A 25122-nucleotide genomic window follows, 5' to 3' on the forward strand; every position below is an offset into this window, starting at 1 on the left:
AATAAAAAATACTTATTTAGTTTGTAAATTTTGATTCGATAAAACTAAAACTCTCCCTCTCTCCCCATAGGGTGGGGTTTGAGAGAGAGGAATTAGAGTTTTACAAATGTTGACCCAATTATTAATTTTTTCCACAGATTCCAATAAATTTTGTTTGTTTTGTGGTCATGAGGCCATACAACTTTTAACTATCAAACAAATCATCTGACTAGCTAACTAACCAACCAAACATCCAACTAACTAACAAGTGAACTCATTAACTAAAAACCTAACTGACTCACGAACCTAATTTTTTATTAGATTCGGAGTAATCACTCTTGTTTGTCAAGAAGTCTCATAACTGGGGTGCTTGCTTAGTTTGAGTCTTTTAGTTTCAGATGGAAAAACATAGAAAATGACATTCATAAATTTATTGACTTAAATCACATGGTTCACATCTTTATTTTATTTCGGAATATCGCGGCTGTTACGTCGTTTACATTTTTAGAATTATGTACGATAATCGATATCTCACTCTGCCCTGATCGATAATCGATGCTCTTATCCAGCCTTTGCTGATGAGCAGCATAAAGTTTCAGAGTGACGCAGACAGGTAGTGCAGGGATGAGAAATTCACCCTTTCTTGTAACAAGACTTGGATTTAGAAACTATAAGTACTAATGTAATAAACACACTATATCTTTTACCCATCTGAGTATTCAGACAGCAATACATCATTTACAATGATTGTCTTTTGAGCGAATTATGTTTGATTACTAGGTGCGACTGTGTTCGCGGCTTTTGCTCGGTACCAGTCACGTCTGATGCGGAGTTAGTATTGCTAGGCAAAATTACGCTGAACGAGCCACTTCTCGCTCACAGAAATTCTAACCCTGCCTTTCTCGATGCCCCTTATCTTATCTCTCTTGAGATTAATAGGTGGCATATGTCATTATGAATTATCTTTCTGTGGAAGAAAAAATTGAGATGGTGTACATTTATGGAGAAAGTGGGAGAAATTTTGACAATGCAGTCACGCTTTATGCGCAGCGTTTTCCTGGCCAAGTATGATCACGGTTTGAGTTGTTATAAAATTTTCTGCGGAAGGTAGTGTGAACCAGAAAAAAAGAACCTGTGCAGCTACTGTTTGTGGAGGAAACAATCAAGTGGCAGTCCTAGCTGCTGTGGCTCATAATCCACTTGATAGCACAAGAGAAATATCAAGGCAATCAGGAATTTCACACATTAGTGTTTGGAAAATCCTGAAGCTCCATAACTTTCATCCATACCGTGTACCCAAGCATCCGGAACTACATGGTGGTGACTTCCAAAACCGTCTAATTTTCATCGCTGGGCAGTTCAGTGGAGACCTTGGTCAGTTAATGTTTGGTGTGGTATAATTGACGATAAACTGATAGGTCCATATTTTATCAACGGTAATTTGAATGGCAACAAATATCGGAACTTACTTGAAAATGAACTGCCAGATCTAGTTGAAGGCCTATCCGGCACAGTATTCATTAGCATCATGCGATGTACTACATAGATCGACTTTCTCATGATCGCTGGATCGGCAGGGCAAGTCCTGTGAATTGGCAAGCCAAATCACCTGACCTTACCTTGCCAGATTTTTTCTTATGGGGTTATCTAAAAGATATTGTTTATCATGAAACGCCTACCACTAATGAAAACATGATGCAAAGAATAAGAGATGCTTGCGCTGCAATTACACCAGACATGTTATCAAGATATGTGCAGGGATTTACAGCATGAGTCAATAAATGCATCGAAGTTGGAGGTCATCATTTTGAACACTTGATTTCATAAAACGGTGAGATGCAAGGGATTTACGGACAACAAGCAGGCCAAGAGGCGGAGGACTCACTAGAAACAAGCACCCTGAAATTCGTTTACTTGCAAGTATTTGCAAATAATCAACAATAAAACGAAACCAATCGTTCCTTTTCAGGACCACCAAATCTTGAACGGGAATACGTTCATCTTTAGTTAGCGAGTGGGTTAGTCTTTTCCTCAGTTAGTCTTTTACTTTGTTTACTCTGTGAGTTAATGAGTTCACTCATTAGTAAGTAGGATGTTTGGTTGGTTAGTTGGCTAGTCAGATGATTTATTTGATAATTAAAAGTTGTGTGGCTTCATGACCATGAAACAAACAAAACTTATCGGACTCTACGGAAAAAATTAATATTTGGGTCAACATTTGTAAAACTCTAATTCCTCTCTCTCAAACCCCACTCTATGGGGAGAGAGGAAGAGTTTTAGTTTTAGTGAATCAAAATTTACGAACTAAATAAGTATTTTTTATTTATCCGTAACCACTTTCCAAGCAAAAATGATAACATGGATTTTCTTGAATTACAGTGCCAACTACCAAGAATCAAAACAAATGTTTAAGACAAAATGTACGTACCTTTTTATGTAGAATCTGATTCTGCAATAAAAAATGGGGGTTTCCATTTGAAATTTTAAATCTGCCTCCCACCCCACTCATTGGCGGCTGGAGTGGTGGGCTAATTTTAGCACCAGCAGACGTCCCCCTCCAAAATAATCAACTTTGGATTCTACACATTTTTTTGTGTGAAGCTTATTTTTTGAATTATTCTTGTTTTTCAAATTAAAATTTACACCCTGTATATTCCACGTGTTTGTGCAATGAAAAAGAAGTTCGATCATTCCAAGTGAACATTTTCAGTGTGGGAACAACCATTCAGAAGTTCATTTGTTGTAAAGAAATAGCTACTTTTGCTATATCTTACATAATATTTCTTGCTGTACAGTTAACAGTAGGACATTGCTAGAGGTAACGTTTGACAGCAGCAAGCCTACAGGGGGGGAGGCCATGGGAGTGGAGGATTAGAGTATATGGGGGTGGCATCAACAGTGGCGAGAAAGTAACACAACACAATTTCCATGATTAGAATTTTTATCTTAGGTCACTGTCAAGTGTAAGCTGCACTCAATACCAGTATATACACTAAAGTCAGACATTCTAGTGACTGTTTCATATTAGGTACATAACAATCTGGATTGAGGAATAACAAAAATTATTCACATGCTGAACAACAGTAGGTATCAACTTAAATAAACTGAGTAAAATTTTGAGCTTTCATGGCTCACTTCAGCATTTGTCACATACACCATCTGCATAAAGGATAAAAATCATAATCTTAATATGAGATCATCACACAAAACAAGCATATAAAACAGCATCCTTAACTAACTTTATCAGTATGTAAAAGAAGGGATTAAGTTTCTTGAAACTAGATACTTGGTTCCCGCAATAGTCCATAATGTACACCACACTGATCAAAAACAGGGGGTAATTAGGTACCTCTGGCAGCACAGCACCTACAAATATACCCTTAGGTGCTAAGCTTTAGGGAATGGAGAAACGAAGACTATCACACTTATCACAATGATAAGTAAACACACACACACACACACACACACACACACACACACACACACACACACACACACACGGATGTAACGTGAAACATACATGCCTTTTGTCCGTGGAATGTATGTTTAGTGTATATACCAACTGCAGCTTACCACTTGACAATGATCTACTGTCAAAATTGCGATGTGTGAAAACTGTCAAATAATATAATCTATGGTGAACATTACATTATTTAAAAAAATTGAACAAGGCTGTAATCCCAAAGCAAATACAATTCTGTGAAATGGTTTCACTCAATGATGTGGGATGCTAGACTGTTGGTAACAGAGTGTAGGGTTTATTCAACGAGAGCAGAGATCTTTTCTGCGAGACCACAGTAATGAGCTGCAATTGGGTGGTGGTGGTGGTGGTGGTGGTGGTGGTGGTGGCGGCGGCGGGAGGGGGGGGGGGTTGGATGGTTAGTTTATGGATTTTAGGAAGCAGGCAGAAGGTGGGTGGGTGCATAGGGTGCAGTCGGAGTAGGGAAAGAGGTGGCTACCTGCCTAATTTCTCATCTCGTCCACTTCACCCAATATAACATCTACTGCAGTCGTGCTGCAGTTGCCTGAGACAGTGTAGCCGTAGCAATGCAAGTGTCTGTGTGCATCAGCCATGAAGAGGGATTCATCTGACAGCTCAGCTGCCAATGACTCAAAGCAACTTTAAGTTGTTATCTATACTTCCTCCATTATTTATATTCCACCAAGGACTTCCCTTACAATAATAATAAAATTATCTTTTTTTACCATCTCCCCTAGTTAAGTTTTCAATTTGTCTTCAATTAATGATTTATTGAATATTTATGTGTTCTTATCCGACCTTTCCCCTTGTTTTTTTCCCCCTCTATTACCTGTTCAATATGTAGTTTTTAAAATACTTGCTACATTAAACTTACCATTGAATTATCTGTTGCAACAAAATCCATGGTGTCACAGTCTCAATAGGCATTTCTACAGCAGTTTCAGGTGCTTCCAATTGGTGGCACAACATGTGCATCAAATTTTGTACTAATCTTGGTAACCTGGGGCTGTCAACTTTCAAACATTGGATAAAATGTAAAACTGTAGTAAAAAAGGACACACACACACACACACACACACACACACACACACACACACACACACAATCCGTATAAAGAATAAAATATACAATCTTGTTACGAGATCGTGACATAAAATAAGCAGACAAATACAGCACTCTTAACTAACTTTACTGGTATGTACAAGATTTAATCCAATCTCTTGTAACTAGATCACATAAAAACAAGGACCATCAGGGACAAGGAACAAGTCAAATTAATAGCAGAAGGCAGAAGGTAGTACTGCATGGTACTTCCTTAATAAAGACTAGGAACAATTATGACTGGCACTAACACATTCACGAATTACGGGAATCATTCTCATATAACAAAAGTTGTGATTCTGAAAAAAAGGTATTGCTCTTCCTCCTACAGTACTCTATTGTTTTTACCTCTTGATTCATATTAAGTATTAACTAAGCATTTCTGATTTCAGAGAATACTATCAGCAGTATACACACTGCCAAAGTTAATAAGCTGTATGATACAATCAAAATTTACCCCCCCCCCCCCCCCCAGGTCCATATTTTCTAATAAATTATAGGAAGAACGATAATAAGGAACTCTTTCTTTTACTTTGTCTGAATATCTAGTTCTTTTCCAGTTTACTGACTGATGTTACTGACAACCACTTGGAGACTTTTGCAATGAATATAAAACTCCATTCCAAACCCTCAACAAGGGTACATAGTCCACAAGTAACTTATTTTTAATTCTTGTATTGTGATTGTGAATTTTATAGCTTGTCCTAAATTAACTCTATTATTATTAATCATATATACCATTAGAGAGTAACTGTGTTGGTATGTGAGTGTAAGAATCTCAATGTCCCCGATGAGCTTCTACAAGGTATTTGGTTATCATCTTTACACAAATTGTCACAGTATCATTCAGTACAATAAATACTTCTTTGACCTTGGCTGCACTGCCACAGAAGATAACACTATAAGACAATCATCATCATCAGCAGCAGTAGAAGTAGTATCATCATATCACCACCACATCATCACAAGCTTCTTCTCTTTACATGTGTCCCCTATCTGTTTCTGTGTTCTTTCTTTCATGTGTTCACTGATTCTATTTTCAATACGTCTCTTGTAGTTTTATTTGTGACCTTTGGTTCACTTTCACATCCTTTTATTGTTCTTAGCAGTTCAAAGCTCTGCAATCTAGACGTTGTTCTGTGTTGGCACCCAGCTCTCACATCCATACGTAATTCCAGTCTGGCCACACGTTGCCCTGATTATTTTTTTTTTTTTTTTTTTTTTTTTTTTTTTTTTTTACAGTGGCTATCTTTATTTTTGCTAATATCATATATTAAGTAACTAAAGGTGGAGGTTTATTCTGTATTTTTGTTGTTAATGACTACTTTGGATCTTAGTAGGTCTTTTCCTCAGTATGCCATTATTTTTATTTTTCTTGCGTAATATGCCACACTCACAGACCATTAAGATGGTATATGGAATGTTGCAGTTCAGCTTTATTTTCTTGTTCTATTATAACATCATCTACTTATAATCATATGTTTGAAACTTTATTTTTGAGTAATTTTACACCCGTGGCAGTTTTTTGTTTACACTGTGTATGATGTCACTTACACAAATGTTAAAAAGTGTCGAGTCTTAGGGCAGCCCCACAGAACAGCATGGTATCTAAAGAATGTTAGCCATTCTGTCTTCAGGTCAATGCAAAACACATTTAATTATCACTCTAACAAGACAAAGCTCACTCATAAATTGTTTCACAAACACTTTCTCCTGGCACCAGCTTCCATAGCATTCTCCCCCATTTGTCCCAATCCTCTCCTTACCCATATTTTTTCTGAAGAAAAATGTTCGTTTTCAAAGCATATGCTGAACATTCAGTATCTGTTCCTGTGGATTTGGCTATGATTTTCCTTTCCAGTAAGTGACTCAGCAATATGCAGTCATTTTGCTGGACATGAAAAGGCAGAACTACAATGAATGGCAATTTCCAGTTAACAGTACTAAGAAACAGAACAGAAAGCAAAATTCATAAGCGTAACAATTAACTACCAACCAACAGAGAGTCCAGCCTTGGTCACACAGGATTCCAAACCAGCAAGTAGCTTCTCTATGGTTGTGGCCCATTTTTGTTGCTCCTTGTCTTCTGAGCCAAGGTATTTCTGAAATGCTTCATTGCAGCATGCTTCACCCCAGTAGAAACATTCCTGAAAATTTGAAATAATTGTTGCTACAGTATCAGCAAAACAAATAAAAGACTAAACCGTTTTCCTGGTTTATGGATCTAACCAATATATAGAAAAAGTGGACCAGTGCAAAAAAACAATTCACCACCCATATTACCGGCAGATATTGAACAGCACCAGTCATTACCACAACAACAATAATAATAATAATAATAATAATTGGTTCGCTACGCAGCCGAAGAACAAAAGTAATGACACATTTGGAGAGAGAAAAATGGTTAAAAAATGGGGCAGTGTCAAAATTCAAGGTCAACATTTAACGGGAAAGAGAAAAGCAAGACAGGCAGAGAAATCAAGATGAGGCATGGCAGAAAGAATGTGAGAGAAAGAGTGAAAAGCGGAAGACCTCAAAATTAAAATAAACTGTAATTTTCTCCACCTGCAAGTTATACTCTGCTTATGCTATATCAATCAATTTCTCTTAGCATGTTCGTTAACAATATTTCTTCTCAGTCTTTATTGTACACAGTTATTTCTAACAACTGATACTTTTTCTTACTTCTCACTAGCCAGACACTGTTTTCTTTCCTCTCAGTAGACCGTGTCCAGCTTTCATTCTCCTGTCAAATCTTTCATGCTCGTTTTATATTGGGTTCAACAGAGAAATATCTTACTGTAAGAGTTACAATGGATCATGAACACACGTACAGTCTCTATTTTAGTTTCTGAAAATGTGGAGCGAGAGAGCGGGGAGTGTTGCTAGTCACTTGAGCACCTACAGAATCATCAATAAAGAATCATCAATAAAGAATCACCAATTTATTTTATATTAATTTCTTTTTAAAAAAAATATCTCGTGCAAAAACTGTAAAAATAGAAGGAGATAGAATTGCTAGTCAGTACTGCTCTCAAGGAGGTGGAATTGCAGTACTGCATACAGAGGTGGGCAAGAAATCATGTATCTGTTACAAATCACAGAGATTGAGAAGTCACAGTATTCACAACAACAACTTTGCTGTATTTGCCTGCAATTTCAGTCATAGCTAGAAGTTTCAGGTAGCAGCTAAGAGTATCATTTAACATTCAATGCCATGTGCCATCTGTTGCTGAAGTTCTTCCTTCTTTCTAAGTAATGTGTTTCATACTATAAAGTTTGGTTGTGATGTCAATGACATGTTGCAACTAGAAGTCACAAGTAGCAACTAAAATTAGCATTTAACATTCAATGTAGTGCCATCTGTTGACCGACATTCGTGCTTTGTTCTAAGAACCTCTGTCTCATGCTATGGGAGTGTTACCTTATTATGGTCAAACAACTTATATACTAAGCTAATCTGCTCTACGAAAAATTTCATGTGGCTAGGGCCTCCCATAGGGTAGACAGATCGCCTCGTGCAAGTCTTCTGAGTTGATGCCTCTTCAGCGTGTTGTGTGTCAATGGGGATGAGATGGTGATGAAGACAACACAACACCCAGTTCCTGAGCAGAGAAAAATCTCCAACCCAGTCGGGAATCAAACCTGGGCCCCCTTGCAATGGCATTCCACCACGCTGATCACTCAGCTATCGAGGCGGACCCAAATCACAATAAACTGATGTTCATACACCCTTTTTATATGTGAACTGAGGCAGTTGGTGAAAATACATTTGTAAGTCATCTTTTCTCTGCTATTTTCAGAAACAGCACATTCCAGCAAGAACAACTGTAGGCATAGTATCACGTCATTTTACATTTGCTGGAAAAAATACATCTTTCTATATAATAATTAGGGACCAGAAAAAAATCGCATTTTGCAATAAATGCGATGTAGATACGAATTCTGCCTCAAAATGCGGAAATGCGAGATTACTTAATAGACACTGTTTCATAGTGAATTGCACCCAGATGAGTTATTCATCAGGGATAGTTTGAAATAGCTTTATTTTCTGTATACAACATTGAAAATGTGAGCAGTTACTGGCATTGTACATCATCTGGTGAAACCCAATTTGGAAAGATAATGTGTGCAAGAACCTACTTGCAGAATTAGAGTGTACTAACGTAATGATGTATCAATGCGATCAGTGATCCGGTGCCATGCCAACTGTGGACAGTTGAATGGTCTGTTTAAGATGTACATGGTGTAATGCAACATAGCAGCCTGCCTTGGGACCTAACATTTTGTAAGACAGAAACATGTATGTTTTGTTTGTTAACAAAAGCTCATAAGATAGGATAATGTGGGCAGTTTTAAGGTGGCAAATTAGGTGATGGATGTTTTGAAGTGCAGTTGCATCAAACACCGCCAAAGGTGGAGCCTGAACTACATTATTAACAATACTCTGTTTACTTCAACAAGCAATTGCGCATAACCATTACGAAATGCTTTGTGTTGTGTGTTGCTCGCTATTTTCTTTTCTTATTTTGAAATAAGTGAGGCAACTAATTCTGGTCCATCACGGATTTCGATTATGACTGTTACAACATCAGAAGAGATAGACGACCCCTGTGACAATGTGTCAGTTCTGATGTAGGCTACTGTCCAACAAAATGGAGGTGGGGTTTGTTGCCCCACACTGCTGCTTCCCCTATGGCAGTCAAAATTCTAGTCTGTTTACACTCACAGCCATCTGTAACTAAAGCCTACAGCACCCGCTGTCTGCACTATGGCAACTGGAAAACAAAATCTGTAACTTTTTTCAATGGCGCTGAAATTTCCCTAACATTAAAGTCTACTTGTTGTACATTCAGTTCTACTTCTGCTCTAAGTGCCTCATCATTTCTATCTCTAGTGTTGTCAAGCATGGGTGGTAGCACTATGAATGCCCACAAAAGGTTGGAATTAGTACTCTGCAGATTTTTTAAATCTTCATATTGGGTGGGAAAAGACAAATAATGTCCAGAAACATCTTATATCACGGACACATTCACTTAATTGGTGGGAAAAGGCTGCTGCTTTTCAACAGAACAATCATTTTTGAATGCTTAAATACAGCCAAACGAAGAAAACAAAAGGCATTTAGGAAGAAAAAGGTGTTGAAAAGTTTTTCCAAAAGCAAACATTCCAGTCAAAAAGTTCCCAATGAGCACTTTTTTTAACAGGCAATTTCAAAGAACCAATAATTTGTTTATCTTCACTTTTAAATTTGTTCGTCTGATCATCTACAGACAAAGAAAAAAATTCACAAAATACATGCAAATTTCAACAAAAATAAGCAGGAATTTTGCAAAAAAATAGATGCGAATTTAGCCAAAATTAGATACTACATCTTCCGGTCCATTGTAATGATACAGTCATACAGTACAAAAGTATTGGACAGGATGATTTTTTATAACAGAGTGGCTTCGAAATGTGTATATTATCTCTCATAATGGACTTACAGTGGCTTGGGTGCCCATACAAGCATTTCAACACTGATCTTTCACATCAATTTGCATTCGTATACATTGCTCGTGATGAAAGAACACAGAAGGCACAAAATGTTCACGAATTAAAAAGAGACACATAATGAGAATTGTCTTTTACAGTGTTCTCCCTAGTAAACACAGGATATGTCTCTCTCTCTCTCTCTCTCTCTCTCTCTCTCTCTCTTTTTCCAAAATCTAACATGTGAAATGCAATATAATTATGCAAAAGAAAAGCATGCATATGTAATCATACAATTTTATAGTGCTTAGAATGTTACCGAGAAAGGTCTAAAAAGTAATTACACAATATTATGTGGAACTGCTGAAATATATTACACAAGACAGGATACACTCAAAAAATAAAATAAAAGATAAATTGTGTGGGATGTACAGGATTCTCCTTTGTTATCACGTACAAAAAAGATCCGACATAATAGAAAACGTTGGGGGCACTTATAACGCTTGTTTTATAAGTCTTTTTTTAAGTTTGACAGGTGTTGAAGCAAAATATAAGTGATATGTTATTTTTGCCATTCTTGGAATATACTACTATATACATGGCAAGTTCATGCAATTTATATTTATTATATTTCTTAGCTTTTTCAGTACTGCACAATAATGGCCTAAGGCTGAAATTGCAACTGTGAAATAAAATAATCTCTGCAGTCTATGGCAAATACGACATCCTTTCAAATCTTCTACATGACCGTGATCTCCAACACGGAAAAGTTATTTGGACTAATCAACAGCATAGCCCGAAGTCTAGGTTAGATAGAAAAGTAATAATTCAGTTGAAAGATTTTCACCATAAAAATTAAAACCACATGGTAAATTCAGAAAACGCATATAACGTAAGGTACAAGGTTTCGACAAGTATTTTGATGTGTATATTTCATACATAAACTATGAAAAATGTGAGGGGGTGTCCACTACATAACTTAGCTATTTTCTGAACACTATAACATGCAGGTAAACTTTTGTGTGTATTCAAATATTGCACTTAAACTATTTTTGACGTCAGCTTTTAACTCTTTCACTTGCATACCATCAACCTTAAAACACATAACCAAGTCTTTATCAATAACAACTTGGCAGAAAATTTACGGGTGTGGGGTGGCTTTAGCAAGCAGAGAATGGAATTTTTATTTATGATCATAATCGAAGCAGACGAAATGAATTAAAATTTCTGCTGCAGTGGGGACTCGAACCTGGGTCTTCTTGCTTGCTAGGCAGAAATGCTAATCATTACACTACCACAGCACAATGGTCAACATTGCTGCACGAACTACCTAAGCCGAGTGCCCTCCCCAACACAAACTTCAATTCATTATTCAGTCACAGTCCATTCAGATTTATTTATCATCTGTTTAAAACCGTATAACAACTTCTATGACATACTGTCTGCACACTTCACAAGTAAGAACATATCATTCTGTTGCATTGACACAGTTCACCTGGTTAGATATACCAGATAGCACACACACTTTCCAGCACCTTTCAGTTGTTGCTTGCAACTGATGACAGTGTATCATTTTCGGTGATAAATCGCAGAACTTGCAGAAGTCAATGAAATCACGTTTTATTGTTGGCACAGTGTGGAGGAATACAAGTTGTGATTTTAAACTGTGACAGAGCACAACTAAAAATTGCAGTTACCAGAAAGTAGCATTCACAGAAATCAGTGATATCAAGAAGTCACTGTTTAGCCCATTCCTACTGTTGACAGACACACGCATGAAGAACGAAACTATCCAGCTTTTTGGAACTGCTAGTTCCTGCCTCTGGGAAAAAAAGATGGCAAACTGGGGAAGATTAGAAAGGAGAGGGGAGGTCATTCAGACCAAAGGTTGAGAGGGATCCAACAGTGTGAGGAAGAGGAGAGACAAAGATGAAGGTGGAGATGTCAGAAAGTAGGCAGTCAGTGATAGTAGCTACACTTGTACGCAATGTGTGAGCTTCAGTCAAGAGATTACAGGATTAAGACATAAATATGGATTAAGAAGAAGAGAAATGCAGTGAATAGTGCAATTAAGAACTTGCGCATATTCTACAGCCTGACTCAAACCTAAGTGCCTGCCAAACCAAACTACAGGGGCCATCTGAATTCTACCTCCCAGTATAAGTTTCTCTGAATACCATAGAAAAGAGCTTGTTTTCCAACACAGCCACACATCACTTAGGTACAACCATAAAGTGTCAACTTGTCACTAGTTGACTTTCAAAATTGCTGCAGACTAACGGATTATGTAAGAGTGCACTTACTTTGACAGAAAGAGACATGATTAAGACAATGAACCAGTAGCACATACAGTAGCCAGCAATCGTATTAGCAAGGTGTAATGTATTTGGTGAGCAGGAAGGATATATGCCTAAACTCTCATGATGATTGTTTTGGAAACAAAATTACACTGTTTGGATACAAAATATTTATGTTGATTCATTTGACTACCTCTTACAATTTACCTTTTAGCTATGATAACACTGATGTCTTTGAGAGGAAGAAAAAGAGGAGGCAAAGGAGAAAGAGAGGAGGTGGGGACCAGAAGGCAAGTTTGTATGAGAAAGTGTGGAAATCCTATGACAAGATTTTATTTTCTAAATTATACAAACAAAAAATAATTTCTGTTTCTTATATTCAGCGTTCTGTTATACTGAAAACACCTGTATTCAACATTATTAGTTCTCAACTATTGCCAACTGTGTAATTTGAGCAGTAAACAGCTCAACCTATACTTATAGGCCAACCATGGACTCTCCATGAAATTATAGGACTGTAACCTAAAACACCTGTAGGTAACTGGTTAAGCATTGTAAGCACTCTTTTTATTCTGGTGACTATAACCAATGCTTGCTCTTTTAAGGTTACAACCTACTCAGTTGGTATCACACTCTATATTTCATGTTTCTTGTGCATGTTTTCATTTTCTTATCACATATTGACACTTTCATCTTTAAAGAAGCAGAAGAAGGTGCATTCTAGTGGTCTGTCAGGAACCAGCCACTATGTTTTTCTGATGCCAGATGCAAGGTGCGTAACACAGACAGGTGACAGCCACATAGTTTAAAAGGGATTGAAAATCCCAAAGATGAAAGATCAATACAAGCAACAGGTACTCAATATTTGGATAAAACAAGATCTGTGAAAATTACTTTATAACAGAAGACATCTTGTAACTAGCTCTCCCTTTTTTTCCAGGCCTGCTACAGGGTAAGATGTGTACTGATGAACAAAATCATTTGTAACAATATTGTAATGATTTATTACATTGACTGAATCCACAAATATGTATCAGTAAACATTGTAAATAACAAAAACTTAATTATTAGAAGTCTAACAGGTTTTGTAGTGAATAACAGAATAGTACATGTAAATGAGAAATTTTGTTATGGTTGCTATGTTTTACAATTCAAAAATATTTTTGTTCTTACACGGAGCAGAAATGCATTTACCTTTTTTGAGATCATTGACCCAGTTGCAATTAGTCACTGGCGAATTAACTCAACTATAAGTGATGACTATACACATTTCTTCTTGATGCGCCAAAAGATGAAAGATAATTCTAACTTTTTTTTCAGCATAAACCTACTGAAGCTAACATGATGAAAGCCTGGTCTGCTGGAGTTTTATGGGTAATTCTACCCTCCCCCACCCAAAAAAGCAGAACTTTGCTAAGAACAAGATGTAAGCTAAGAATTATTTTCTTTCTCTTCTTCACTTGTGGTCCATCAATGTCATAAGACACAGTGGGAAGTGTTCGAATGTGCTACAACCATTAGATGCATTGTTTGTGACTGACCACTGCACAGTTATCAGGAGATATTTCAGCTAACTTTGTAACAATCTGTTGGCACACTAGTAAGTTGGTTGGCCAGAGATATTTCTGTTAATCATTTCATACCATTTGATGTACAGCCTTAGAATCTCGATTTATTAGTCAAATTATTTATTATTCAATTTGTTATCTTATGAACTGTATAATGACTCTTTAAATAACCTTATTCTTTGTAATTTTTATTCAAATTATGTTTTTTTGTGATGTCTGTGCAGTTGCTTGAGAATGGCTACACATTTAAAATATCGCAAAACACAAAATAATGTAGAAAACTTATTTTTTTAAATAAATTTCTTTTTTTGATTGAAGGCACAAGTTTATATTTATTTGTAATAGTATGCAATTTCACAAGGTAGTTACACTTACCTGATACTTTTTAAGCTGCCACAGTGCATCCATAAGCATTGCTAATTGTGTAGCACGATCTGGGCAATTCTCAGGGCTACCAACAGCATTACTGGGTTGCTGATAACGAAATGTTTCTTGTAGGATTTCTGTTAACTGTTCAAAATGTTGTTCATCATACAATCGCTGAACTTCTCCAAGGCTCTGATTCCTAAATGGGAAATAAATGTGAGAGCACTGATTTATACCAATATTTCGTATCATGCTGCAGGAAGAAATCTGTTTTGAATAAATCTTAAATAGAGACCTACATTGAGATGAGTTTAAGAAAGAAAAGCAGAATATTAACAATATTTTTCCCTTACAGTAATAGTTAAGCAAGAAATTTAATGAAAAACATTAAATAATAAAAGAATTTTATTAACTATTGTTGGGAAAAGGAAGACATATAAACAATTGGCTAAACAAGTAAGGTGGTCGGTCACCTGTCTGGTTCTGGGTGTTCTGCCAAGTTAATGTTTCCATTTTATGCACAATATTTAATGACCAATCTAGTTGTCTTCTACAGGTGGTGTGAGTTTTGCTGTTGTGTGTACTCACTGCCTGGACTCCAACCAGACTGAACTACAGTGGGACTCTCACCACCACTTATACCAAAGTTCTATTCCCAATCCCCACTATGCTTTTTGATGTTCTTTTGGTTTTCAAAGCTCTTACTGATATTCTGCAAAATGCAAATTCTCTCAGCATTTTCCAGATCTGGTTGATGTGATGGCTGGTGAGATCCTAATAAATCGAGTGCTGCACCACAAGTCTTGCTTAAATTGAAATCTCCATCCCTCTTTATATTGTTTTCTGCATCTTTAGTGTGATAGACTCCTTAATTATGCTGTCCCAGAAATATGGAATTTGAACTAAGATACCGGTCTCATTATAATTCATTTCACAATTATATTTGAAGCAATGCTCAGTGACGTTTGATTTGCTTGGTTGTTTCCGTGGGGTGTGTCCCTGATTTTTCACAGCACACTGAACACAAAACAACTTTATAATTTGAAAGATCTGTTTTATGATAATTAATTTTAATTGATAGTTCTGCAGTCATCAACCAACATAAAATACAACACAAAACTTTTAGGTCAATTGATAGATTACAATGTGTTCTCACATTTTATGCTTCCCTTCATTATGCACACTACCAATGGTAAGGCAAAAGAAAGAGTACAGGAAGAGTGCATAGCACTTACAAATTATGAAATTTAGAAAACTGAAGTGTTTTCTAATATGACAGTGCCAGCCTTACTCCAGTTGTTTCCATTTTGGCCTCTTCTTCCACTTCAAGTATTATTAACATTCATATTTGACCCTCAGAATTATTGTAAATATGATTTTCTCCTACAAAACACACTGTTACTGAGACAAATTGTCACTTAACGGAGACACACCCATAAGTACATCCACCTCATAAACCAGTTCGTGTGGTTCAACATTTCACATTCCATACAGTTACAACATGAGGGAAAAGGTATTTGTATTTACAAAAATCAATGTATTCAATACACTATGTATCCTAGATACTTTTTTTGATAATCAGTGGTTAAGTAATGAATAATAATAGATTTCAATTATTAAAAATTCCACAACCAGAAAAACATTATTGGTACAAAATCTTACACCAAAGTTATTTTGAATTATTTCTGAGAAAATGCTTTGAATTCAAAAACGAGTTTGAGAATGGCAACTTTGAACAACTAAATTTTATATGTGGAGATAATTTCAAATTTATCACAATCCATGTTAACGACTGTAATTGCTAAACATTCGGAACACCACTTTTACTCTTCATAAACTGTACCTGATAAGAGTTGTGAGCAATTTGCTCACTCCATCTTTTGCAATGACATTGTGATGTTGACAGTTTGGCAACAAAACTTTTTGTTTCTGTTCTTCTTCTGATAGTCCCTCCACATGACATAACAACTGAAATCAGAAATAATTTATTTATATGTCTAACACTGTATAAACAGAAAATCAGTTTTTCAAGCTCACTTGGTGAAGAAACATCAAACTAAGTAAAAATATGAAAGTGAAGAGGGCAGTATCAAAACACAAGCAAGTTTGAATGGCACAGAATAAGTGCTCATTCTGACTTGTACATTGCACCTTGCTACAACAGTGCTGTGCATGTGGAACCAGTACACAGAAGAGGGATGTATCCAATGATGAGCAGGTACTGGATCTCACAGGGTGGCATGTTCTCTACTACACACTGGGCTGGTGGCCATTGCACTGCCTTCCTTTGCTCAGAAACCACTGACATCAAAGACACTCATGAACAGGTGAATACCATCACTGAAGTGCAGAGCAGCAAAATATAGTGTTTTTTGGAGGAGTTCCACTTCAGTCTCTCCAACAGGAGGACTGTATTGCTGTTTTATACAATCACGTTTAGGTTGCAACTGCAACTTGTAGGAACATCAGCCCATACCGAATTTGCAAAGTCACATTATGTTCTCTTTCATAACTCTTATTTATTTACAGTAATGTATCTAATCTATGGAAAAAAGTTCATATCAGTCACATGAATATATTTTAGTGTTGTAGTTTTTAGAAATGCTGATGTGAGTACAAATACACATTTAACAAACAAAAACTTTTGGAATTTACACGATGATTCACAAAATCAATTTCCTGGCTCTAATACTTACAGTATCAAGTGACTGTATTGCCATATCAACATTTCCCAGATGTAGATACAGATGAGCTTTCATCCATAGTATACGCATAACATATGTCATGTATCCAGAACCAAACAAATCCTCATGAATTGACAGGAATGTCAGTTGTCCAAGCCCTTCTGCTGTGAGTGACTTCTCAGCGCTATACAAAAGTGAAAAAATAAATAAATAAATAAATAAATGCAAAAAGGATATACAGAATTAACTTCAAGGCATTTCAGTGAATGCTGACACAAACAGTAAATTAACAACATGGGGATAAGTAGCAGTGAGCAAGGAGAAAGTTGAACCTGTGCTGCTAGAAAAATGTGTTTCTAAAAACCAGTTCTACTTTTGCCGCATACCCTCACTGCAGAGCGAGCATAGTTAGTTAGTAAATATTTATAGTGATTTCTCAAAGAACTTAATATTAAAAGTGGATCACATATATGACGGGTGGGTCAGTGAAGAAAATGTCAGTGGTAATAGCAGAAGGGGCCTTGGAAAACCACCAAAGAAAATAAATAAAAATATTATTTTATGTTTTTATCCATTGTGTTATATACTTTTAGAATAGTCTTGCACACAGTTAATATCTAACCATGCAGGATTAACATGTCAATCAAATATATGCCACTTGGAGGCAATCTTCAACAAATGTGATTAACTTGTTCATGAAAAATCTATTTACTTTGATTTCATAACAGTAATTTATTTACAAATTGTAGTGGCTCCAAAAATAAGAGAGGGAAAACTATTTTCTCATTCAGTATCTAGGGACAATGAAACAAAGAAAGGAGATATGGGTAGCTACTAAAGAAGACTAGGCTACAGAAAATTCAGATTACGAACCAACTACACTTTGAAACATTAGTTTGAAAGCTATCCACTTTTATTGTATACATCGCGGTTCAACAATTTTCTTGTTCATAAATGCTATAATAAACATTCCATTCAAACAAGGTAAAGCAATGATATGCAAAATCTGAAATTTTCTGATACTTGTTTTCTCAACATAGGCATAGCAAAACAAGTATACCACAGCACATGGAGGCAGATCAACTCTAAGATAAAACAAAATCAAAAGCATCGTATAAAAAATAAAATTTATCCCGTATAATCCTTCTTCGCCAATTTAGTTACAATAAAACCAAAGACTTATTGTCATATTGCATGTTTTTATCTAACTGGCAAACAATTGGAAAAATCTTGACTATATAAGCATTATATAGAGGAAACAGGGGAAAATCTAAATTTTTATGGGTGGCTGAAGATTTGACCACAGCTTCTTTTAACGACCATCTTTAAAACATTTGCTCTCGAAGCACTCTACCACATTCACTCAAAGGAATTAGTAATGAGTAATGACAGTTCTTCCAACCTGTGGCATCACCAGTATCCATGTAAGTCAGCGGAAAAAAAAGAAAGAAAGAAACACTCCCAAATGCAGCTGCATATCACATAATCATTTACATAATCAAAGCCATTACAAAGTGTTCAAGTCATGATTCATTAAGCACTCTTACTGAATAAAATCTTCTCAGTTTTCAAGCTGCATCAATTCTAATAAAATTCTCAAGTTTTTGATGGCTAGCTCCGCAATCGTCATCAGGAGTGAAACTACTGACTGCCAGAGCTGGCACTATTTCTCACTTATAAACCTATGTCTACAGCTGCTGGCACCAATCAGAGAGTACTGAGAGCAGTTTGTGGAATGAATGGTGTCCATCCCAACATTAAATTTACCATCAAGATGGCAAGCAACCATTCTTAGATGTTTTAGTTGGGTGGAAGGTAGGAGCCTGGCTAGGTCATTCAGTGTGCAAGAAACCAATACACACTGATTGATATTTGTGAACACTGGTAGTTTTCACCACACTGTACACAAGAAAGCTGTCCTGAACGTGTTAATACACAGAGCCAAATTTCTTTCTGACGACGACCGCCTACATTCTGAATTGCAGCACTTGAGGCACATGTTTAGGAAGAACGCCTACAGCAAAAGAGAAATTACTTTCAGTTGTCACTGAAGAAGGACGCTTCGTGAATCGGCAGAGGAAGCCAAGCCAGCGGCTTTCCTGCCATACTGTGGGGCAACGAGCAACAAGTTAGGACATGTACTGCAGAGACATGAATTGAGACCAGTGTTCCGGCCCTCTTCCAAGATACGATATATGTTACACCCTGTGCCTGGTGTGTATGGGGTCCCTTGCAAGTGTGGTGGCATCTATACGGGCCAGACAATTTGCACAGTTGCAGAGCATTTGTACCGAATACAAGATACATATTAAGCGAAGGGAACTCAACAAATCGGCCATATGAGCATCACCTCGAAAACAGTCACAAAATACTGACAGACTTGAGCTGCTATGAGCTGCCCAACTCACTTTCTGTGCATGTGTTGTTTTGGCCCTCTTTGACTGGTGCCAGCAGCCGTAATTGTAGGTATACAAGTGGGAAACAGTTCCAGCTCTGGCAGCCAGTAGTTTTACTACTGACAACAATGGCGGAGCTAGCCATCGAAAGCTTGAGAATTTTATTTAAATTGACACAGCTTGAAAACTGAAGATTTTATTAAAATATGACGCCACGAAAGGCTTCAAAGACACAAAATTTTCCTCTATGGTGAGGACGTGATGAGCAGTGTGGGACTGCTGGAAAAATTGTGCACAAAGAAATCACATCTGTTGACTCCTTTAGCATTTTTACAATGCTACTGGGACAAGGAGGTAATTCATTGTTTTGCTGTAGTTAAGCTCCACATGGGTACTGCTGCATTGGACAGTATTTTGAAGAGGACAAGTCACGCCGTAGTAAGACAGCGGATACAGCAGACAAGATATGAGCTTGATCTTAATGCCAGAAATCTGTTTGATAGTCACCAATTTTTGTCATCAACTTTGTACCATTCAATTGGGTGTGGATACACGTATCCATGACAGCACAACTGAGTGCTACGAGACTTGCCCAGAAAGTAATGCACCATGCTTTTCTTCTTCTTCTTCAACAATTCTTTATTGAACATAATGCAAATTACACACACGAAAGAATGGTGTTTTATCTACACACCCTATTTTTCCACATAATCTCCATCCCATTCTAGACCTCCTTCCAGTGTGAAACAAGGGCGTGTATGCCCTGTAGGTACCAATCCTTGTCCTGGCAGCAGAGCCAGTGCTTCACTGTGTGAATCATCCCCTCACCATTCTCAAAATGTCTTCCACAAATGGCATCCTTTAATGGAACAAACAAGTGGAAGTCGAGGGGGCTAGGTCAGGACTGTAGGGTGGATGGGGTAACACTGTCCAACACTGTTTCGGGATGTGTTCAGCAGTCCTCAGACTTCTGCGGGGCCGAGCATTATTGTGTTGCAGCAAAACATCTTCTGGGTTGCTTTGGTGCCAAAGTCACTGGAGTTTTGTTAATGTGTTGACATATGCTTCCGAATTAATGTTAGCACCTCTTGGCATCACATCAATGAGAATTACACTTTCACAGTCCCAAAACACAGTGATCATGACCTTACCCGTGGACCCAGTTGCTTTGAATTTTTTTCTTCTGTGAGGAGTGGGAATGGTGCTATTACAACAACTGTCATTCTGTTTCGGGTTCCAAATAGTGAACCCAGGTTTCATCATCTGTCACAATCCGGGACAAGAAGACCTTACTCTCAGCTTCAAAACATTGCAACAAAATCACGACAAATGTTTTTTCTGTGCAATTCATGATCCACCATTAGACACCGTGGGACCCATCTTCCATACATTCTTGAATATCCAAGAGTGCGAACAATTGTATCCACACTTCCTTTGCTGATTGACAGATGCACTGCCAACTGCCGAGTCATAATGCGTCTGTCTTTGTGGATGAGAAAATCAGCTCCCTGCAACATGTCAAGCACGACACCCGTGGATGGTCTCCCCGTCTGTTGCAAATTGTGGAGCTCCGCCGAATCGTCTTCTGATGACCTCACCCTCCGTGCCCAGCGATTAGCTGTACTTCTGTTGACAGCAGATGCACTATCAAGTTTGCACAAGTGTTTGTGAATATTCCCCACAGTTTCTTTCTCTGCAGTGAGAAACTCAATGACGGCACATTGTCTGTAATGTACATCATCTACAGATGCCATTTTGAAACTGTCCTGCAGCTACGCTATCTGTTGGAAGTGACAGAAACTTGGCACGCTCACTCAGAAGACTTCAAATGATACATACATAACATTTCGCATTCATAGCATTGTTTTTGGCTGAGAAAAAAAATGTGGTGCATTACTTTCTCGGCAACCCTCGTAGTTTGTACAAGACAATGTCTAAGCAGTGTAGCAAGTTTGACTGATTTAACTGACGTCGGGAATGATAAGCGCCACAGAACAGTTGTTAATCTCTCCAAACAAGAACTGGAGACGGTTCTGTGGCAGTACTGAGTAAAGTCCTTAATTTTTCACCAGTCCCATGATGTCTGCCAATTTTGGAGATTATTAGTGGAGTAGAGCAGTGCAATCGGCATCTCTCACACAATGCAGCTGAGGACGTCAGACTAACCAACAGCCATATACAGTCAAAAGCTAAGCCACCAAAATCAAATATTAGCCAGGAGGAACGACGTGGCTTACTCTTACTGCGTGAGAATGACGACTTGGTTGTCTTGCCAGCCGACAAAGGAAATTCCACCATGGTTCTGATCACTGAAGAGTGCCAATTGAAGGTGCTTCATTTGTTAGAAGATGATGCATACTGGAAGCTTAGTTGCGATCCAACACAGGCCGTACTCAGAAAGACAGGGAAATTATTAAAGGAATCTGGTTTACCAGATGAAATGGTGAAAAAATTAATGCCTTGCGCTGCCAGACCTCCCAGGCTTTATGGACTCCCAAAGATAAATAAGGAACATGTTCCTCTCAGGCCTGCTGTTAATGTAATCAGCTCACCCATCTATGGACAGCAAAATATCTTGCAGGATAACTGGCGCCAAAACTTGGTCATTGTGAACACCATGTTGTAAACTCGCAGACGTTTGTTGAAATGCTCAAAAAAAATGAAAATAGGTCGAAACAACGTAATGGTTAGTGTGGGTGTGGTATCACCTTTTTGCGAGGATGCCAGTACATGACATGCTGGATCTTTTGGCCCAATAGTTTCCACCTGGAAAGTCAAGTTGTTCCGTCATGTTCTAATGACGATGTACTTCTTGTACTGCAATGAATTTTATGAAATGACGGGTGGCACAGCAGTGGGCTCACCACTGTCTCCTGCACTTGTGAATTTCTTCATGGAGCACTTTGAGGAGCAGGCTCTGAACTCTGTGGTGTAGCATCCATCTTGCTTCCTTAGGTACTTCAATGACACCTTCCTGACATTGCCTCATCGTGAAAATACACTGCAGCAGTTAGTGGATCACATGAATGGTGTCCATCCCAACATTAAATTTACCATCGAAACGGCAAGCTACCATATGGCTTCGTCATTCAGTGTACGTGAATCCGATGCACATTGATCAATATTTGAATGCCAGTAGTTTTCACCACCCTGTATACAAGAAAGCCGTCGTGAACACATTAAAACACAGAGCTAAATTTCTTTCTGATGACGACCACCTGTAGTCTGAATTGCAGCACTTGAGGCCAAGTGTTCAGAGAGACCGGCTAAAACAAAAGAGACATTGAGAATGCTTGCAGGTGTCACCAAAGGAGGACACCTAGTGAATCGGAAAAATAAGCCAAGCTGGCGTCTTTCCTGCCATACTGTGGGACAATGAGCAGCAAGTTAGGACATGTACTGTGGAGATACAATATATGTTGCACCCTGTTAAAGATGACATAGCTCTTCATGTGCCCAATGTGTATGGTGTCCCTTGCGAGTGTGGTGGCTTATATACAGGCCAGACAATTTGCTCAGTTGCAGAACGTTGTGCCGAGCACAAGAAACATATTAAGTGAATGACAATTTGGCCATAGCTGAGCATTGCCTCAAAAACGGTCACAAAATACAGGAGGAGGAGGAGGGTTAGGGAAGGATGGGGAAGGAAATCGGCCGTGCCCTTTCAAAGGAACCATTCTGGCATTTGCCTGAAGTGATCTAGGGAAATCACGGAAAACCTAAATCAGGATGGCCGGACGCGGGATTGAACCGTCGTCCTCCCGAATGTGATTCAAGTGTGCTAACCACTGCGCCACCTCGCTCGGTCACAAAATACAGTTTGAAAACACAAGAATCTTGGCTCATGTGTCAATATACTAGGACTCTATTATAAAAGAGGCATCTGAGATTAGAATGAACAGCAACAATTTCAACAGAGACTAGAGGTACACACTGAGTACGATGTGGAGGCGGGCTTTGGATGTCAAAAGGATGCAATGACTGATGCTCAACACTTCTAGGGAGGCGGGAGTGGCAGTTTCAAATGTGACTTCGGACCCTCGTACCACCTCATGTCACTCGGTCCCACGGCAGGCCGGAGCTGCTATGAGCTGCCCAACTCATCTTCCGTGCATGTTTCATTTTGGCCCACTCCGATTGGTGCCAGAGGCGTTAAACGTAGGTATATAAGCAGGAAATAGTGTAAGCTCCGGCAGTCAGTAGTTTTACCCCTGAAGACGATGCTAGAGCTAACCACTGAAAGCTTGAGATCTTTATTTGAATTGACGCGGCTTGAAAACTGAGAAGATTTTATTCAAATGCGCCGCCGTGAAAGACTCCGTGGACAAGCACTCATATTGTTCATAATGTCAGGTACGTAAAAAGAGCTAATGGAAAGAATCAACTGGAGATTTGTATTTGTAACCCCTAGACAACAGATGCAAATTTTAAAAATGAAAAGATGGATCAGATTCATTCTTTTATTAAAAACTGAAGCAAAAGACACAGTATTTAACAAATAATTTTAACAATGTACTAGGTGATTCTGCAAATATTTATTCTGAAGAAAGAAAAAGAAATTAAATAAATATGCTTGACTTGACTGGCTATTGTTGCTTGTGACAAAAATTGCCGCAGCATCTATTAAACAACAGTTTCAGTTCTTATTTATGTGGAGATTCTTTCCTTTATTAGGTATTCTAAGAGAACACAAGACAAAGTCCTACACTACAGTGGATGGCATTCCAAATCTAATTTAGTTAACTGAAACTGCACTACTGCTGCTGCAGTAATTTGGTAACTTAATCTATTTTGTTCATCTAACTGGCATTATAATCAAACAATGGAAAATCCATGATGCTGAGTCACAGACAGCCACGACAAAAAGACTGTCGGGAAGTGGGCTCAACACAAGGCCTCTTTGAAATTAGACAACAAAACACAACACCACACACACACACAGTCTTTGGCTGTCTGGCTTCAGCTGCCAGAGACACTGTGTGTGTGTGTGTGTGTGTGTGTGTGTGTGTGTGTTGTGGGGGAGGGGTGTTTTGTCTAATTTTGAAGAAAGCCTTGTTGGCCGAAAGCTCACTTTCCAACAGTCTTTTCATTGTGCGTACCAGCAACTCAGCATCTCCACTACTTTTGTACAGTAAAATAGTGTATTATCATTTTCAGATATATTGCTGACAGTATTGTAGATAAATTTAAACTGAGATTGCTTACTACTCCATCTTTTGTTCTCAAATAGATAGCATATTTCTCCATTAGGGAGGAGTTATTACCATATGGGCTTGCACCTTTTATCTCAAATCTTCAGCTTTTTGTGATCAAATATTTCTGCCTTACTAGAGGAATGTGGGCAGTGGTAATGCAACAAAATTTTATTTCGAAGGAGATGAACTCAAACATCAGTAGGATACAGAAGATCTACTTAAGTCATTTCAAGCACAAACAGTAAGGCAATTTCATTTCCATGTCCATGTACAAATGAGGTGATGTTACTCTATGGACAATGGATTTTTCAGGTGGGAAGCTTTCTACTTCTTACTTAGAATGTCTTGTTCCACTACAAATATTATGCTTTGAGAAGTATCAATCACAATACTTGCAGAAATCAAAACTCCCTTCGACTTTACTCAATTGCTAAGGCAATTTAGATGTAATTTATGAAGACAATTTAGAAGCCATATCCTTTAATTCTCACCAGAGGCATCTTATAATACTGTATGTGTGACATGCTTAGCAATGTAGCAGGTCTTTTATGGTAAGGATATACTTATGACTCCAGCATAGATT

General features: G+C 37.9%; 1 protein-coding gene across 1 annotated transcript in view; it reads right to left on the minus strand.

Annotated features, from left to right (window-relative positions):
• Positions 1-25122, minus strand: part of LOC124783727 (calcineurin-binding protein cabin-1-like) — a 252819-nt gene that overhangs the window by 133446 nt on the left and 94251 nt on the right. Inside the window, exons 12-16 of the mRNA XM_047254043.1 lie at positions 16961-17132; positions 16108-16232; positions 14274-14463; positions 6558-6708; positions 4335-4473 (exon numbers count right to left, since the gene is read on the minus strand). Coding sequence (XP_047109999.1) covers positions 4335-4473; positions 6558-6708; positions 14274-14463; positions 16108-16232; positions 16961-17132 — 777 coding nt within the window. The remainder of the gene's footprint in view (positions 1-4334; positions 4474-6557; positions 6709-14273; positions 14464-16107; positions 16233-16960; positions 17133-25122) is intronic.

This window comes from Schistocerca piceifrons, chromosome 1 (assembly GCF_021461385.2).
Source record: "Schistocerca piceifrons isolate TAMUIC-IGC-003096 chromosome 1, iqSchPice1.1, whole genome shotgun sequence".
NCBI lineage: Eukaryota > Metazoa > Arthropoda > Insecta > Orthoptera > Acrididae > Schistocerca > Schistocerca piceifrons.